Here is a 20,525-nt window from a genome sequence, read left to right on the forward strand (position 1 = left end):
GGAGTCTTTGAACACATCCCTGATTTTTTTATTATTATACCTACCTGGTAATCTCTTTCTGTGACAGAGCTCCTGTAATGGGAGTCTGTTATTGGCAATACTAATGACATGGCGAGCCTAACACAGCCAACCGAGTGTAACTGAAATCTGGAAGATTAGCTCCACTACCACAGGTAGTCTTGGAATTGGGATTCATTGCAAAACTGAACAAAAAACTGTTAAGCCAGTAACATAGCCTTGTTTACCATCAGTCTTCTCTGTGGTTAGCTCCATTACACATTTGTTGATTAGAATCAAGGCTTACATTCTATCATGAAGCAGATGAATTTCCATGGACAACACTCCACAATCCTTTCAAATTAATGGGGTCAAAAGTTTGAGTGATCTTGAAAAAACTGTCATGCATGGTGCTTTGTGCTGCCCCTTGCATCTCTATTAGAATTATCACATGGTGAAGATCATGTTCAGTGTACTTCTGGATGGGTGGAATCCACACTGCAGTACGGGGGAAACTCCATGTCCATTGGAAGAAGGCAACTGAAGAGGGCCCTGGCAATGACCTTCCCTGTGGCAGACAGCAGGGAAACTCCTTTATAATTATCAAGGAAAGATTTTTCTCCTTTCCTGTACATGTCCATCATTACAGCATACCTGATGTCCCCTGCTGTATCCTCCTATTCAGAGGTGGACCTGTACCTGAAATCCTTCACTACAGAGATCAGCAGCAGCAGGACACTATCTGCTCCTAAGGTCTTGTTCTGCTTTTACTTGGGATTGTTGGACTATACAGTACATTCTTCAGCAGGGCTTGTTAAAATCGACTACAGTGAGATGGAATGAAGGGCACTCACATTAAACACAGTATTGCAGTTGATGAAGTCTTCAGTGTGGTACTTCCAATAGGCCTCGACTGCCTCTCTGTCCTCAATAAATTCACCCCCTTTCCTGGTTCTCAGTGGCATGAAGTCTTTGGTTTCTGGACCATGGGTGGCTTCAACTTTGCTGAAGAAACAAGGTATATGATGGCCATCAACAAGTTACTGAGTTTCTTGCACACTTTCTATTCACTTTTTTTTTAGTTCATGGGTCTTTAATCTGACCTTAGCCTTCAGGGGCCTACAGAACTGTTTCTTTTTCTTTGAGGAACAGTGGAACTTAAGTCATTGAATGCCTAATATTTACAAATAATTCTCTCCTCAATTTCCTAGTCATTCTTTTCAAACCTCCCCCGTGGTTCTTGGTGTAGAAGCCAAGTGTCTATGTGCAAGTGCGTATTAGAGTGGACTACAGAACAACCCGATAAGCTGGGAATCAACAGAATGTTTCCCAGGTGTTAAAGAGGACCTCCCTTTGCAAGGTCTTTGAGAGCTCTGGTACTGATTTTCTTGTAATCTTTTTGTTAACTCTGATATTTTGTTTAAAGAAGGTAACAGAGGTTAGGTAATGATTAATGCAGCAATCAAAAGTGCCTGTCACAACACAGAAGAATGCAGTATCTTTGCCCAGACAGTAGAATAGCAGATGCCAACGCTTGGACTCAGGTGTTAACATGATTTCTTGTGTCTCTCTGAGGAAATAAGGTATTAATTTTGATGAAGTCAAACTTTAGAATATTTATGATAATCAAATTTATTATATCTTAATAAATATATAAATAAATTGCCCTCTCCCACTAATAGTAGCAATATAGTGCATCAGTCTGCCTCTATTATAGACAGGCACCTACATTTAAACTAGATCCTCCAAAGATTCTTGTCCTTACTATTTCACTCAATTGAAAATGAAATTTACATGGTACTCATAGCAAAAACAAAACATTTAACAATGAATCAGAGGTGTAGCAATCAAATTCTGAGGCTGAGCTAAAGCATAAAACAATAGAACTGCTGACCAGAAGTCTACTTAATGAGGAAACTTTTAAATATCTTAGAGACTCTGTGGAGGGAATTTCAGAGCTTAATAAACAATGTTCAAAGTACAAAGGACAGAATGGATGACTTCAAAACGGTGCCTGGATTATATTGGCATACATTTCTCTTCTGCTTTCCTGCAACTACAATTCTCCTAAAGAATGCAATCCGTTCTATAATGCAAATGCAGTACTTCTTATTTTCCATTGTAGCTTGAACTTGAACTGTTAAATACCTTTGCTAAAACAGGTGCCTGGTGGTGGAAAGTTGTTGTTGGGATGGTCATGGTTGGAGGTAGAGAGTGTTGTTGTGGACCAAGCAGATACAAAGCAACCACATCATGAGAGATAACTCCTACTGTGTGCATTCTTAATTTATGCTTTTATGCGAGTTGGACTGAAACACAAGTATTATAGAGATAATAGAGTATGCTAAAGTTGGGTATTAGCGCAGAATTTAATGTCATCTGATAAATTATCAATGAAGGTGATGGTAGCTCATTAAAATCAACTTTCTGCCCAGGTGACAATGAATCTGAATAACATCTCTGTGTCTGTGGCTCTGCATAGATATAACAATGTATTTGTTCTCATGTCCTTGTCTCACTTTAAGGAAAAGCTGTTTTGCACAAGATGCCAACCTGTGCTGGAATCTATCCAGTTGGTTGTTCCTGGATTTGATACTGTGACTTTGTATCCCAGAGTAGACTCTGCAACCCTGAGAAAGAACAACTTGCACACAATGCCTTGGCAACCTTAAGACAGGCCAAGCTATTTGGCTTATTTCAGTATTTTGAAAGTCTATGTCACTGCTGTGATGTTGCAACAGAAAATCAATAAATGATAATATCCCATAAACAGCAAAAATCAATAGATAATTTGTTTAGATATTGCTGAAGGGACAAAACCCTCCAGAAGTCTTGGAAAACCACTTCTCCACCATCGTGTATCAGGATCTATTACATCCATAAAAAAAGAAAATATGCTAACTGATTTTCCAATATAAAAGGTAGTCCTCCTACTTGTAAGGCATAAAGGTACATTACCTGATCTTACAGGACGTAGAGATACTTGGACAGAAAACCTGGACCAAACACAGGCTAATAGGACTAACTTAAACGGAAATCTCAGAAGGCATGGACCTGTTGGGCTGAAGAGCCTATTTCTGTGCTGTATGGCTCTATGACACTGTACAGTGATGCCTACGTTAGACAGATATTTCTCTGAGGTGTGGGGTGGAGATTTAAATACACATCTCATGACTCACCGATCCCTGGCTAGCACATCATTTCCAAATAACTAATAAGCCAATACATCAGGTAATGCTTCTGCCTCACAGTTCCAACAGCTCAGGTCTCATGCTGTCTGTGTGTAGTTTGCATGCTTTCCTTGTGATGACATGGGTTTCCCTGGGTGCTGCGGTTTGCTCCTGCACCCCAAAGCCAGGGTGGTTGGTTCATTTGCTACTATAACTTACCCCAAGTATAGATTGTAGGATGGGGTTGATGGGTATTGTGAGAGAGAATGGTCATACAGAAATAATTGCTGAAGTGGATTTGATGGAATTGCTCTGAGAGCCAGCGTAGACTGGGTAGGCTGCAAGGGCTCCTATGCCAGGAGAAATATGGAAAGCGAGTATCTTGAAATACTGCATAGTGGATGGAAGCAAAATGTGGAGCAGGACAGCATTTATAGAACAGACCATTGAACACCCACTACCATTCATTCCAGTATGTTGATAGAATACAACTCCTGTCAAATGCAGGAAGAAGAACTCCTACTATATTTACAAGCCAAAAATAGAGAAAAAAAAAATCAACGTTTTACTTAATTTATTTGTGGTCAGGTTTTATTGTCCACTGCTGTCGGGAGAAGTACAACCTTCTTGAGTTGGTACATTCCAATGATCAATGTGTTACCACTCTGAAAGAAGCTCAAAGTTCAAAGCAAATTTATCATCAAAGCATCTTATTCAAAACTGTCCGTGTAAGAGTACCTTTACAAATGATCCCTGCATTATTGTCACAGTGTGCGCGCTGAGTGATCTGCTGGTCAGTGCAAACTCACCGGACAGGAATAGGTTTGATCTCTGATCGGTGATGTGTGAATGATCAAGCATCGAGTTGTTCATGGCACCCTGAGCTAAACCATGCAGTATTGGATGGGGCAGGCTATTCTGTTTATCATGCATTGACATCTTCTGGAAAGCAGTAATAAAAGAGGGCTGGCTGGCATAACCTACCTCATTCAATAGTTCATTATCAGATACCTGATCTTAACATGGAACGTAAATCTAAATCTAAATCTAAAAACAGTACATCACAGGAGTAGGCCCTTTGGCCCTCAGTGTTGTGCCCATCCAATTAAGTGAGCACTCAAACGGGCAACCTAATCATCTCTGCTTATACAGTGTCCACATCCTTCCATTTTCCTCGCATTCATGTACCTATCTGAACATCTGTTAAAAGTCTCCAATGTATCTCCAAGCAGCCACACATTTCATTTGAAATTACCCCCTCTCAGCTTAAATGCATGCCCTCTGATATTAGAAATTCCTGCCCTTTGCTCCAGGAATGACCCTTTGGGTGAAGTGATGAATGGCTGCCAAAAAAGCTACTTCAAGGACAGACAGAGAATTAAAGACTAAAATCGCTGTATTGGGATTGGGGAGAAAACAGAATCCGAACACTGTATTTTCTTTGTTATCGGCACAAAATTTATCATCTTGATAAAAGGGGAGGATGGAGAAGCAGTCAGTTCTATAAATACAAGAATTACCTTGAGATCCACAAACGATCTAATCAGGAATAATGTGTTACTGGACTACTTTTATAAGCCAGGGAACACATTAAGTAACCCTTTGAATGATGTACTGCTCCAATTATTTTAAGAGATTTTAAGCCTTCTTTTTAAAACACATTCTTCCTTGCCACTACTGTTTAGATTTTTCACTGCCAAGACCCTACAAGGCTCCTATTGAGCAGAAAGTGCAGTTGAGAAATGGCTGATTATTTTATGAACAATAACCTAAAACCCACCCAGCCAACGGACAATATTGATATGAGGATCACTGCAGCAGTTTTGTTTAGCTGGAATCTTCATATGGGTGAGACTTTTCCAAAATTATATCTGGCTTCTTCCTGGAGAATGTTAATAAACATTACTCTCAGTCTCAGACTGCTTTGGATTACAATTTAACAGGCAAACTCATTTCCTTTATATAAAATTGGAGCCCACAGCTTTCCTGTTAATTCTTCAACTCTAGGGTTGTTTTTATAATTTTTGTAGCCCAGGACAGTAGAATATGCCAAATCTTTGGTAATAAAACCTTAAAAGTCCCGGACCTGACTTCACATGTAAACTGTAAACTAAATCATATAATGCTAGCACTGGGTGCCCATTTTCACAAGAGAGAAGGGATGCCCCATGTGCGGAACTATAGAGTTATTACATTAAGCCATTCAACTTATCAGGTCCTCACTAGTTTCTTCTAAGCATTCGATTCAGCCCCATTCCCCTGCTCTTTCTCCATAGGCTTGTGATACTCCCCCAAGTGCCTTTCCAATTCTCTTCTAAAAGCTTTATTGAATTAGTTTCTGTCATTCTCACAAGCAATGAGCTGCAGAACACAATTTATCTTTGCATAAACAATTTTTACCTCATACTCCTGTGGCTTTTGCCCATAACCTTGAAAGACTAACTCTTGGCTCAAACAATCCACTAAAGGGAACATCTCTATATTTACCCTACCAAGCAGCTGGGTAACTGTCAGGAGAAGGAAAAGGAGCAGGTAAACAGTGCAGAGTACCCCTGTGGTTGTTTTCCCTTACTGTTTTGGATATTGTTGGGGGTGGGGGGAGACCTACCAGGGGATAGCTGCAGCAACCAGGTCTGGCTCTGTGGCTCAGTAGGGAAGTAAACACAGGAGGGGAACAGCAGTGACAGGAGATTCAATAGTTAGGAGGACATATAGGGGTCTGTGGACATGAAAGAGACTTCCAGATGGCATGGCCTCTCAGGTACCAGGGTCAGGGACATCTCAGACCGGGTCCACAGTGTTCCTCGGGGGCGGTGGGGGGGGGGGTGGAATGAGCAACCAGAATTTAATAGGTAGGAAAAGGGATGATTCAAAGTACATTTGTTATCAAAGAAAGTATAAATTATACATCTTTGAAATTTACTTGCTCACAGGTAACCACAAAGCAAGATACTCGGAAGAACCCAATTAAAGAAAAAAAAATAAAAGACTAACACCCAATGGGCAAGAGAAAGAAAAAAAAACACCATTCATGCACTAACTTTTTAACTACCAGGTCTTAGTTAGGATGAGGTCCTAAAGAGGGAATTATAGGGAGCTAGGTAGGAAGCCAAAAAGCAGAACCTCAAGGGTAGTAATCTCTGTGCACCAGTCAGGTTAAGTATAGGACGACTGACAGAAGAATGTTGCTGAAAACTGGTGCATGGGGCAGGGTTTCAGATTTATGGATCATTGGGATCCCTTCTGAGGAATATCTCATGTGTACAAAAGGGACAAGTTACAGCTAATCTCAATGGGGATCAATGTCCTTGCTGGCAGGTTTATTGGAGCTCTTGGGGAGTGTTTCAACTAGTTTGGCAGGGGATATGAACTATAGTTATAGGTCAGAGATGGCGCAGTTGGTGTAAAAGTGTATGCAGTGTATTGAAACTAAGAGGTAGGAAAGGCAGTGAATAGGGCATAATTGCAGTCAGTTGAATGGGTTGAAATGTATCTACTTTAATGCAAGTATCAGGAACAAGAATGATGAACTTAGAACATGAGTCAGTTTATGGAACTATGATGTTGAGGCCATTAGAGAGACTTGACTGTCACAAGGACAAAAATGCCTGCTGGATATTCTGCGATTTATATGTTTCAAAAGGGACAGAGAGGGAGGTAGAAGGTGGGGAAGTGGCATTGCTAATCAGGGATAGTATCACCGCCGCAGAAAGGAATGATGTCACGGAGGGATCATATATAGATTGTTGTGGGTGGAGGTCAGAAACAGGAAGGGTGTAATCACACTATTGGGATCACATTATTCTACACACTCTCTAACAGCAACAGAGACATTGAGGAGCAGATCAGGAGGCAGATTTTGGAAAGGTGCAAAAATATCCCCAACGCCAAAGGACTCTCACCAAATTCTTTCTCCCAAAACATACCCCTTCATACATTTCTGCATGAAATTTCATCTGCCTTCTGTTTGCCCAAAATGACAGCCCATTTATATCTTCATGCAGCCTGTTAATCATGCACCTTACTCTTCACATACTTTTAGGAGATCATTTACTTCTAATATCTAGTACTGTCTTATTTTTATTGATTTTATTACTTCAATCTGTAAAAAGTTTGTCTTTCTGCATCGGAGCCTATTGATTTACACTGTAACTGACTTTCCCTCCTTGGACTTGGGTTTTGCAAGTGATTGATGCATTTATTAGGACAAAAGGTTGGCAATTTGTCACTAAAGGTTCAGCAGACCTTTTCGAGGAGATCTCCACATGAAAATAGATAGAGGCAACAAATCAAAGTTTTCAATAAAGTGACAGCCCTTTAGTTGTCCAAACTAAAAAAGCAAGACACAGAAGATCTCTTTTCAAAGATGCTGCCTGGCCTCCTAAATACTTCCAGTATTTTCTGCTTTTCGTATTTATAGTATATACATTTTTACCTTTCAGTTACTGATTACAGAAGACAATAAATTAGGTTTATTAGCATATTGCAAAGGGAAGAAAGGCTCCTACTCAATAGGAAAGGTAAGTCGCATCTGGAGTTTCTCCGGTTAGCAGATGATTTCCCTCCACGCCTCTCTGACGTAGTGGGAAACCGCGTACGAGGCAAGTTACAGCAGTGGTTTGCCATTGCCTTCTGCCGGGTGAGTTTCCAAAGAGATCACCAACTCGTAACCCAGCACAGATGGAAAGCGTGCAGGGGAGCCAGCTGGATTTGAACTTGGGACCTTTCGTCCTACTCAAAATCAAATTGAATTTTAATGTTTCTTTTAACTCCTTCTAATTTTACAATGTACTTCTTCTAACTTTTGTGTTTGCCATAATGGTGGATAATTGATTAGAAATGCTGATGTTTGTCACCTTAGAAACCAGAAAGCTGACTGCAGGACTTCAGTAGATGCAAATGGTTTAAGGGACTGAGGAACATGTGACAACCATGACCAACCTGTGTAGGAACTCGTGGGGCTGGTTGCTGTTGTTAAGCCCATCACCCCTACTAGAGCGTAGGCCATTGACAACAACTTACTAGAGTCCTCTACCCTGGGCAAGACTTTCAAGTTGTCCCCAGGTGTAGCCCATTTCTCTCCAGTGCTGTACTCTTTGAAGCATTGTTAATTCTGGGTTTTTACGGGATGGGGTTGCTAGCCCCATATCCACCGCTTTTTGCAGCCGGGCTTGGGACCCTTCATGCTGGAGTTCATGGCATTAGAGGATGTTACAATTAATGGCACATTGTTTTCTTTATCTACCATGTGGTAGAATTAATACAAGATTAAAGAGTTGCGAGATAAACAAGAGCTAGGAGTGCTTAATTGCCACTAAGACATCACCAGTAACATGTGCAAATTCAGAAACGTTGAATGCTACCACATCAATAGGGTAGTACAGAGTGCATGTTGTTGGTCACCTGGAGCCCGAGCCTTGTGATAGTGGTGGCTTTTAGCGCTCTTCTACAGAAGGAGAGCAGAAGATTCCACAACCCTCGTTTTGCTCCAGTTGCATGAAGTTAGGCACAGGGCTCCTCAATTGTTCAGTTGCAGATGCCTACACTTGGTGTTCCCCTGCTTTTCAATCCCTTTCACTCAAGTCATATCCTTTACAGGATTCCGAAATCATGCCTTTGTTCTGGCTACCCTCCTCCCAATCATTCCACTTCCCTTTAATTGCTCCCAACCTTTTAATTTTGACCTAGATGCAATGCTCATTTTGTTCTCCAGAAATGCTATGAATATGTACGGGGGCCGTAACTAATTATTCAAGTAAGCCATTGGACTGAAAAAACGTATTTTTCTAAAGTGCCTTTCATGTCCGCAGCACTTCTCAAAACATGTTTACAGTGAACATAGCACTTCTGAAAAGCAATCATTGTTGTAATGTAGGAAGTATGATAACCAATTGCATATAATAAGATCACACGAATAGCAATGATCCATGACCCTTTCTTGTGATGCTGTTAAATGAATAAATGCATGTTGCTCAGACTCACTGGGGAAATCCCTTGCTCTTCTTTCAAATATCATGGGATACTTTATGTTCACCACAGACAGTAGACTGGTTCCTTGGTTTAATGTCATGCAAAATGGTTGCCACGGTAGTGTAGTGGTTAGTGCAATGTTATTACAGTTCAGGGTTCAATTCCAGCACCATCTGTACGTTCTCTCAGTGGAATTTGTGGGCTTTCCCCCGGTGCTCCAGTTTCCTCCCACATCTGCACATTTGTGGGAGGAAACCAGAGCACCTGGGGAAAATAAAAGGGTGGGTTAAACAGTCCCATGATTAGGTTAGGGTTAATCGGGTTTGTCAGCGTGGTTCAAAGGGCCAGAATGGCCAACTCCGCGCCAAACCGCTAAATAAATAAAACTTACCGCTCCAAACTGTGCAGAGCTCCTGCACCACTGGACTGAAATGTCAACAAATATTACAGGATCAAGCTGACAAAATACATCTCAAACTGAATACACCGGAGAATCCCACCATGGATCCACAGTTGGATTAGATGGCAAAATGCTTCTTGTCATAGAGCACTACAGCACAGAAACTGGCCCTTTGGCCCATCTAGTACGTGCCAATTTTTCTATTTAGTCCCATCAACCTTCAGCTGGACCACAGCCCTCCATACCCCTTCTATCCATGTACCTATCCAAACTTCACTTAAATGTTGAAATCAAATCTGCACCCGGTTACACTGGCAGCTCGTTCCACAGTCGCACCACCCTCTGAGTGAAGTAGTTCACCCTCACATTCCCCTTAAACATTTCACCTTTCAACCTTAACACGACATCTAGTTCTAGTCTCACTGAACCTCAGTGGAAAAAGCATGCTTGCATTTACCCTATTTAAACCTCTCATATTTTTGTATACCTCTATTAAATCTCCCCTCATTCTCTTTGGCTCCAGCGTATAAAGGCCTAAACTATTCAACCTTTCACTCAAATTCAGGTCCTGAAGTCCCGGCATCACCCTTGTAAATTTTTTCTGCACTCTTAATGAAATCTTTCTGTTTAGTTTTAGAATTTTCCCACCAATGTCTGCTTATGAGATTGCCAGTTAGGTTTCTATGTTTTATCAAGCTGTGGCTTCTTCTCATGTGTGACTATACAGTCATTTCCATGATGAGAATGTAGGCATTCAAAAAGAGGTTAACAGTGCAAATTTCCAGTGGAAACTTGGGATTTTGCTACAACTGAATGATCTACTTTACCTTTACTTGATAGACATACCTGTTTTTGACCTATTTCAGTCTTCTCTCTTGTGGTGCTGAACGCGGTGCTCGGTGTTATTTGGGGAATATGGGACAGTGTCCAACATATGCAGCTAATTAAACAGCCCAGTGCCCTACATTCTTTAAATGGCTCCTCATCACATCTTCCAGAAACAATAAAGAGCTTTAAAGTGCACCGATTTCTATCCTTATAAAAATATACAATAAGATTACATGTTAGAAAAACTAATAATATACATATAATTGACAATGTCCTTAATCCTTTTATCTAAGGACAGGTTACAAGTGAGTGGCAAAAATTGATCAAGAGCTGTAGGTGGTTGGCAACCTATTCAGAGCAGTATACATGTCATGGTCTTGAAGGAAGGGAAGGTCACGCAGAAGGCCGCGTCAATATTTATTGAGTGGCCCTGCTAAGGAACGAGCTCCCCAGAGCTATGGTAAAATGTGAGCATTATTCCTGTCACATGCAAGTTAGTCTGATTTCCTTTTTTAAAAACTGCTTCGCCTACAGTAATGAGTCGTTTGAGACATGCTGTGATAACTGTAGCGCACTTGTGTAAAACAAATATGTGTGGATCAATGATATCCAATGTTCTGCAACACGAAAGCTCTCCTTGCCTCATGTCCCCGTTGACTGCAGAGATAAATTGCTTTGGTTACTTAATATCTCATTATTGTATTATCAAATGATTAGCAAGGTGGATGGGTCTTTGTTTTGATATCTACAATTCCAATGTTCACCTATGGGTCTGCACCAAGATCTAGTTATGATTTTTCAGGGATAGAATCACATAAACATGATCAAAGCCAATTGACCAGCTGCAGACACAGTGATGACAACACTTCTTTAAGCACACGTATTAAATTCGTAGTAAATTCCTTACATACACTGAGGTGGTTTAGTAAAAATATATAAGTATTTGCTTAACAAACATTTAACATTCACTAACCAAAGAAAATGACAACAAAAACCAATCAAAAAACTCATACAGTGCCTTCTGACTTAATCACATCAAGCCTATTGTCATATGCAGAAGTACAGTGAAGTACAGATGCAGTGAAAAGCTTGCTTGAAGTAGCATCACAGTCGTAAGTTCAGACAACACACAAAACAAAAATTATACATTAACTACACAGTGAAGACAGAAAAACTGCAAAAATAAGATATAATGGAAAAAAAAGAGACAAAATCCATAGCAGTGTAAAAGGTGATCCATAGTGTTCTGTTGTTGTGGTAGGTTACTGATGTGTAGCTTGGTTCAATAACCTGACTGGTGTGGGAAAGAACTTACTCCTGAACCTGGCGGTTGGGACTTCAGGCTTCTGTGCCATCTGCCTGACAATAGCAGACAAAGGAAGGCATGGCCCATATGGTGTGGATCTATGTTTATCAGCAGTATAGTGCACAAGCATAAACATCTGATAGTGTAGGGGGAAAAGCTGTTCTGAAATTGTTGAGTATGAGTCTGCAAGCTCCTGTACCTCCTCCCAGATGGTGGTAATGAGAAGAGGGCATGTCCCAGATGGTAAGGGTGCCATCCTCTTGAGGCAACGCCTCTTAAAGTTCTTGTGATGGAGATGGACGAGTCTATAACCCTCTGCAGCCTCTTGAATTTCTATGCTTTGTAGACACCATACCAGTGATGCAATCAGTTAGAATGTTCTCCACCCTAAATCTATGGAAAATTTGAAAGAGATTTGGGTGACATATGAAATCTTTTCAAACTCCTAATGAAGTAGTACCTTCTTCATGACTGCATCAATGTATTGGGCCAAAGAAAGACTCTCTGGAGATGTTGATGCCCAGGTACTTAAAGCTGTTCACCCTTTTCAGTGCCAGCCTCTCAATGAGGATTCAATGTGTTTTCTCAAGTTCTCCTTCCTGAAGTCAGCAATCAGTTTCTTGGGCTTGCTGGGATTTGACTGTGAGGTTGCTGAAGTGACACCACTCAAATAGACCACCTAAATCACATTTGTAAGCCTCCTTATCGGCATCTGAGATTTTATAAACAATAGTGGTGTCATTGGTTAATTTGTAGATGGTGTTTGAGCTGTGCTAGCCATAAAATCATTTCAAATGCACGAATGCGATGATTCACTACGAAAGCATTTATAAACTTAACACGGGTAAGAGAGAATTAGTTCTGCCACACAATTTATTCAGATCCTTAACATTAGGAAAAATATTAAGCAAATATTCTCTGATTTGGAAAAATTCCCTAATCAAAGGACCTCTAAACTGAAGGAAAATAGGGAAAATTACCACTAAAATATGCAATTTGAGATAACATTGTTTTTGTTCTTCCTATAAAGTAAATGCAGATAGCTGCAATTATAAATAAGTCAAGGCTGTGTTTCCACAAGTGTGTACTATAGAGGAATGTAATTGGCTAACACATTCAACACTGTAACACCGACAATCATTAACTGCAAAATCTAGCTAAAGGAACCATAACCTAGTTACCAGATAGGCAAAACTAAGTCAGAGTTAACTTATCCTTGAGATTGTAGAGTGAACCATCAAAGTGCAGGTAGCCAGTGCATGTCTGTGCACCACAATAACATGGCTTAAGGGCAAGAGTCAGGCCACCAAATGATTCCTTATCTGAGTCTTCTTTCAAAAGATTATTGAATCTTCCAGAATAATCATAAGACAGTTCCTCCTCAGCTACAATATCACGAGCTGCAAAAAGGGCCAACCTTGGAATCATGGAGTCAACACGAACAGGAACCATGTACAAGTTGGGATCGCAAGAATGGTTGAGGAAACGGCCAACGTTTCCAGTGTGTGTCGGGTCAACAAACGTCTGCAGTACTTCTCCACTACTCAGGTGTTCTCTCACCGCTATGATATAGTTCATATCATCCAAATTTTGGCACTGAATTCGCCTCCTGGCTTCGAGAAAGCTGATGATTTCACCCCCATACTCACATACAAATCTCCCTTTCTTGATTGGTTCCAGTGTCTGAAGACCCCAACCTTTCTTGGAGGTTCTGAACACCTGCAGTTTAAAGTCAAGACCTCTTTGGACAAGCCTGTTCTTACAGGCCTCGCTGCACTTGCACATAATGTTACACTCAAAAACTGGCCTGGAATATCTTGACTTGTCATTAAGGTCCACAAGGCACATGTTTTCATCGTAAGCTCCTTTGTAGCGTTGTAGACAAGTGCACGTGTCCGACTTACAGGAAGAGGTTAAGCAGACACATCCTGGAAGATTTATTTCAGAGGGATCAAGGTCTTCTCCTGGTCCAGCTACATTTCCAGGTGTGTACTGTAGAATAAACACAAAACAGCCTTAAGGTGATTCCTTCCACATAGCCTTCTGTTATCTGGTTTCTTCAAAGGGTCACTGTATCTGTTAACATACTTCTATCTCACTTCATGTCTCTACTAGTTATGTTAAATCAAGTCATAGTGCCAAAGAAAAATTTGAACAATGTTTAAATACTCCTAATCCTACCTAAAATGTTTATGCTTCAAAGGAAAGCTTAAATACAGGGTTCAAATACCTAGTGTGTAGGATGGATAGGATGTACTTTCAATGGAGTGCAGGCCAGTTTATTGCTCCTTTTAGTATGAATCCATCTGCAGAAACTGCTGGGTATGTTAAAAGAAATAGACATTATAACAAAATGAAAATGGGATCCCCATTAATTCAAATAATATCAAGCACAACAAGCTGAGTAGCACGAGTATTATCCCTACATCCTATGATCTACAAATCAATGTTTACCTCTTTACTTACATAAATAGAAAATTACACCAGCATGACCAAAGAACCTTAAATTCCAATTAAGGAAGGCTTTAATACCTATTTCTAAACTGGTACTTCTTGTCTCTAGACAAGATTTTAACAAGCATGTCCTTAATTAAGTTATGTAAATCTGACTGTCAGATAAATGCCCTTGGTATATTACAGCTGGTCCCTATGCTATATCTACGAAATGAAGTACGAAAAGCAGGCCAGGCATATTAACACCAAAAATTAGTGTTCTTTTCTTGAAATAGGAAGTGAGTAGGGGGTTAAAGTACAATCAGGATGTAGTCCAAGTTGCCGATGCTCCTTAAGTATCATGGGAAATTATTTACATAATAGATACAGCTAACTCAACAAGTACCGTGCCACAACTCCTACATTACAAAATACTTTAAAAGTTCTTCAGTGACATTAAAGCACATTGAGACAGTGTGAAAGTGTTAAAGATATAATATACATGCAAATTCTTTATTTCATTTCCAAAGATTTCAATACCGACTTCACTCTGTACACTCATGGTTAATTCAGGTCTCGTTGTTCACATTCAGAGCCCTGACACCTTCACTGAAACTTACAAAGAGATGGGTCTTATGATAAGACAAAAGTCCTTTATCAGCCTGTAGTTGCCGCACACTGCCCTCTCATAATAAAGATTCACCATGTAACCTCAGAAAACATGGACACATTATATCTCAGGATCCACCTCTCAGCAAAAACAGGCACTTTTTTCAATGGCCCAGCACACCCTTTGGTCAACTGAAAGAATATGTGAAGATCAAGTCCTCCAACTTGGCACAAGTCTTCTGAGAAATAGTGATTCCTGCCTTCCCATATGCTTCAGAGATTTGGACCTTCTAACACAAACATCTCAAGGCACATGAAATATACTTCTAAGACTGTCTCCACAAAATCCTCCAAATGCAAAGGCAGGATAAACAAAACAATGTCAGTGCCCTCTCCTGGGTAATGTCCCCAGTATTAAGGCCCGAATTGCACTCAGCTGGCTACACTGGGCAGAAGACTCCTGACTCCTGAAATAGCCAGTCTATTTCTAATGCTCTCATTAGAAGAGATTACCAATTGGACAGAGGAACATGTTTACTGACCGGCTTTAAGCCGACTTTAACGAATATAAGTTTATCCACTCACTCCTGGGAATCTTTAGTTCTTGACTGCTCAAGAGGACAGTCTTGATAACTTCAAGAACATGCATCAGAAGCATACAGAAAGCCTGCATATGTGGCAGAAGTACACTTTGCCTCACAAACCACCCACCCAGAACCCCTGTTTTCCATTGCCTGGTCCATCTGTGTAACAGCGTGTGGTTCCACAATGGTCACATATACAACCCAGAACTATAAACAATCTTGATCTGATGGCACTACCAAGAGAACATAATTGGATACCAAATGAAAAGAATACTTTGTATTTATATTATGTCCCTAATACCTTCACAATGTCCGAATGCACTTCATTATCAATGAGAAATGCTGAAGCGTAGTTGTAGTGTTGAAACTGTGGCAAGATGGAGCATGTTGATACTAAGGCAGAGGAGGTGTTGGGAGTTGTTAAAATACATTAGGATGGATAAGTCCCCGGGGCCTGTTGGAATATTCCCCAGGCTGCTCCACGAGGCGAAGGAAGAGATTGCTGAGCCTCTGGCTAGGATCTTTATGTCCTCGTTGTCTACGGGAATGGTACCGGAGGATTGGAGGGAGGCGAATGTTGTCCCCTTGTTCAAAAAAGGTAGTAGGGATAGTCTGGGTAATTATAGACCAGTGAGTCTTACGTCTATGGTGGGAAAGCTGTTGGAAAAGACTCTTAGGGATAGGATCTATGGGCATTTAGAGAATCATGGTCTGATCAGGGACAGACAGCATGACTTTGTGAAGGGCAGATTGTGTCTAACAAGCCTGATAGAGTTCTTTGAGGAGGCATATAGATGAGGGTAGTGCAGTGGATGTAATCTATATGGATTTTAGTAAGGCATTTGACAAGGTTCCACATGGTAGGCTTATTCGGAAAGTCAGAAGGCATGGGATCCAGGGAAGTTTGGCCAGGTGGATTCAGAATTGGCTTGCCTGCAGAAAGCAGAGGGTCGTGGTGGAGGGAGTACATTTGGATTGGAGGGTTGTGACTAGTGCTGTCCTACAAGGATCAGTTCTGGGACCTCTACTTTTCATGATGTTTATTAACGACCTGGATGCGGGGGTAGAAGGGTGGGTTGGCAAGTTTGCAGACGACACAAAGGTTGGTGGTATAGATAGTGTAGAGGATTGTCGAAGATTGCAGAGAGTCATTGATAGGTTGCAGAAGTGGGCTGAGAAGTAGCAGATGGATTTCAACCTAGAGAAGTGTGAGGTGGTACACTTTGGAAGGACAAACTACAAGGCAGAGTTCAAAGTAAGTGACAGGATACTTGGTAGTGTGGAGGAGCAGAGGGATCTCGGGGTACATGTCCACAGATCCCTGAAAGCTGCCTCACAGGTAGATAGGGTAGTTAAGAAAGCTTATGGGGTGTTAGCTTCCATAAGTCGAGGGATAGAGTTTAAGAGTCGCGAGGTAATGATGCAGCTCTATAAAACTCTGGCTAGGCCACAGTTGTGGAGTACTGTGTCCAGTTCTGGTCGCCTCACTATATGAAGGATGTGGAAGCATTGGAAAGGGTACAGAGGAGATTTACCAGGATGCTGCCTGGTTTAGAGAGTATGGATTATGATCAGAGATTAAGGGAGCTAGGGCTTTACTCTTTGGAGAGAAGGAGGATGAGAGGAGACATGATAGAGGTGTACAGGATATTAAGAGGAATAGATAGAATGGATAGCCAGCGCCTCTTTCCCAGGGCACCACTGCTCAATACAAGGGGACATGGCTTTAAGGTAAGAGGTGGGAAGTTCAAGGGGGATATTAGAGCAAGGTTTTTTTACTCAGAGAGTGGTTGGTCTGTGGAATGCACTGCCTGAGTCAGCGGTGGAGGCAGATACACCAGTGAAATTTAAAAGACTACTAGACAGGTATATGGAGGAATTTAAGCTGGGGGGTTATATGGGAGACAGGGTTTGAGGGTCAGCACAACAATGTGGGCCGAACTGTGCTGTACTATTCTATGCTCTATGTTCTAAGATCTCACAAGCAGCAAAATAACTGGCCGCAAAGTCTGCTTTCATGACATGCAGCCTGATTGAAAAGTTCAAAAGGGTGTCTGATGCAGCACACGGAAATTTTGCCAGAATTTGATTCAAAGGAGTTAGTTACACTCTTTTTGCACCAATACATTTCCTTTTTGACTTTTCTAATCAAGCTGTGCATCGTTAAACACAAGAGATTCTGCCAGTGCTGGAAACACACAAAATACTGTAGGAACTCAGCAAGTCATTTAGTGTCTATGGAAAGGAGTAAACAGTTGATATTTTGGGCCAAGACCCTTCATCAGGACTCGGCCTGAAACGTAGCCTGTTTATTCCCCTCCATAGATGCTGCCTGACCTGCTGAGTTCCTCTAGCATTTTGTGTGTAGTATGTTATTAAATGCATTTATCTGGTTACTTATTATACTACTGTTTCTGAGGTACTGTTCTAGACAAGTAGAGTGGCACCATTTCAGCAGTACAATTACTCTTCAGAAGTCCTTCATTCACAGTAAACTGGGGCTCTGTGAGGGTGTTAAAGGCACAATATAAATGTAAGATCTTTCTTTTGCATGATGTTGAATTACAGACCACTGCTGACTAGAGGTGTCAACACTTATTTCACATTGTACATTCAGAACTGGAGGGAGGTGTTCATTCTACATTCCATCTCTAGTCACTCATTGCACCACAAAATCCAGTAATAATCTTGGTCTTCCACTAGAAGCTCAGGCATGTTCAATACCCTTCTTGGACTGGACCTCACAATGTTGGGATCTCACAATGTAAACGCACATTAAGAGGTTTGTACAGTCACGAAGACAGTGAACATGGAATCAGACAGCTTTTGAAGTGGCTCTGTGTAATTGACCCCCATCACCTTTACTGTAAATCAATGCCGATCATCGACTTGTTATTTAAGGTTACAGTAGGATTAGTGATCAACTGCAGTAAAGAACCAGGAATTCAACCTAAACAAGTGTGAAGTGTTGCAATTTAGTGAGCTAAACCAGGACCGGCCTTCCACAGTAAATGGGTCCTGGAGAATGTTGTAGAACAGAGATATCGAGGAGTACAAGTACATAGCCTCCTGAAAGTGATGTCACAGGTAAAGCAGGGTGGTGGAAAAGGTGTTTGGTGCATTTTCCTTTATCAGTCAGTGTACCGAGCACAAGAGTTGGGACGTCATGTTACAACTGTACAACACATTGGTGAGACATAAGAGAGACTGAAGATGTTGGAGATCTGGAGCAACACACACAAAATGCTGGAGGAACTCACTGAGTCAGGCAGCATCTATGGAAGAAAATGAAGAGGTGACGTTTCGGGTCAAGACCCTTTACCATAGCTTGGAAGTATTATGTGCAGTTCTAGTTGCCACTCTCCAGGAAGGATGTCATTAAGCTGGAAGGACTACAGGAAAGATCCACGAAGATGCTACTGGTACTGGAGGGCTAGAGTTAAAAGGTGGGCTGGATAGACTGGGACTTCTTTCCTTGGAGTGTAGAGAAGGTTGAGAAGTAGATATAGAGGAATAAGGGCCAAACTCAGGTAAGTGGATAGAATGGTAGGTAACCTGATCGGCATGGGCAAATTAGGCCAAAGAGCTAGATTCCATGAAATACAACTCTAAAAGAGAGATAAGATGCAAATTTGGCTTTCAAAAATTTGAAAATGTAAACCCTGTCTTTATGTTATCATTTTCTAAGGGAACAGTTAAGGTTTGTGGGGGTGAGAGAATAAAGGTCACCCTAGAAACTCAGAACAGAAGGTGGCTTCTCTGCTCATCTTAACCAGTGGTGTCTCATTGATGCCAAATTGATCCTGCTCCCCCAACATTTCCCAATAATATTTTATTATGTATCCAGTGCAATTCAATATCCAGGTTCCTTTTAAATCTGCTTAGGCTGGCATTAATCATACTGCTCATTCCAATGTGCATCAAAAAGCACTGAATTCTGCCCTATGAGACATCCAGACATCATCCAGAAAGGAGAGTAACAGGGCCAGCAAGCTAACAGGCGAATACATGAAGCAAGGATGGTGCATTTGGGCCTGACTCAGAAACCATCATAGAGTAGGAAAATAGTGGGGCTGGGGAATTACCTACAAAGGATTAGGAAAATCAAATTGCCCTGCTAGAAAGGGGCAAATGGTAGAACTTTGCCTTGGGGCTCAAATGCGAGGGAAGTGGCTCAAGCAGACCAAATGGGACATTGGGACAAAACACTGTCCTGTTCCGCGCCCCCCCCCCCCCACTCTCTCTCCTCTGGCCCAGCAACCCTGAGAGTTTGTCCCAGTCACTGTCTGGTATCTCAGCTGTGGAAGGACAAGAAGTGAGTATCTAAATGAACATTTAAGAACATTATAAGAGGGCTAAGTGTTTTGTTTTAAAATATAAAGAGTTTAATGTATTTTCCTCATAGACACAAAATAACCCTTTTGCAAATTAATAACAAGTCAGAATTTCTCATCTGCATTTTCATCTTTTTTGTCTGCAGTTTGGCTACAATCACTGACATTTAGCCTAAAATTTAGGTGAGGTATTAGACATACAAACACAAGTCTTTCCTGTGTTTCTGAATTTTATTGCTGTGGGTTTCTATGATACTTGATGTATTTTGAAAGGAAACCAGAGGCAATCAGCTTTCCATTGATGCTCACCTAGGTTAGTACCTAATTTAATTTCTACTGTTGCGTGTCTAGATGCAGAAAGCTATTCTACGTAGTGGGTTGAGGCCAACGCTGCTTTGCAACCAATCTCTATTCAATCTTCTCTAATTTTCCTATCCATATTTCTTTTGTCTCTGCTTATTAGATTGTTGCCATATCATCTTATTCTATTTTAGGGACTGAAGTCTGTTCAAACAGTTAGTTCCCCTGCACTGTGGTCTTACAGCCCACATCAGTAGCAGTGCTGCCTCACTCCAGCAGGATGTAGCAAACGGTTGATCTGATAGTTTAGATACCGTACTGGAAACCCAAAGTTCCTACCCATATTTATGTGGTTTGTGATTTTAGAAGTAATTATTGTCCCTTGAATAAACTACGTTTAGAACGTTTGGTAAAATGGTCTTCAAATTAGAGCTTAGCCTTCTGATTTAAGTCTAAAGAGACCTAACCAGGCATGTTGGATTCAGCTTCGATCAAGCAGTGCAAGCCTTGCTAGCACTTTATCCAGGCCAGGATCTGTTCTCCGTTCTTCAGTAAAGTTTGGTGTTTTAATCTCTAACCGAGGAAAAGTATACT

At 41.1% G+C, this 20,525-nt stretch overlaps 1 protein-coding gene across 1 annotated transcript in view; it reads right to left on the reverse strand.

The window, feature by feature from the left end:
• Positions 1 to 12,544: 12,544 nt before the first annotated feature.
• Positions 12,545 to 20,525, reverse strand: part of setmar (SET domain and mariner transposase fusion gene) — a 29,654-nt gene continuing 21,673 nt past the window's right edge. The window contains exon 2 of the mRNA XM_072280129.1: positions 12,545 to 13,663. Coding sequence (XP_072136230.1) covers positions 12,866 to 13,663 — 798 coding nt within the window. The 3' untranslated portion in view covers positions 12,545 to 12,865. The remainder of the gene's footprint in view (positions 13,664 to 20,525) is intronic.

The sequence above is a fragment of the Mobula birostris genome, chromosome 16 (assembly GCF_030028105.1).
Source record: "Mobula birostris isolate sMobBir1 chromosome 16, sMobBir1.hap1, whole genome shotgun sequence".
In the NCBI taxonomy this organism is placed as follows: Eukaryota; Metazoa; Chordata; class Chondrichthyes; order Myliobatiformes; family Myliobatidae; genus Mobula; species Mobula birostris.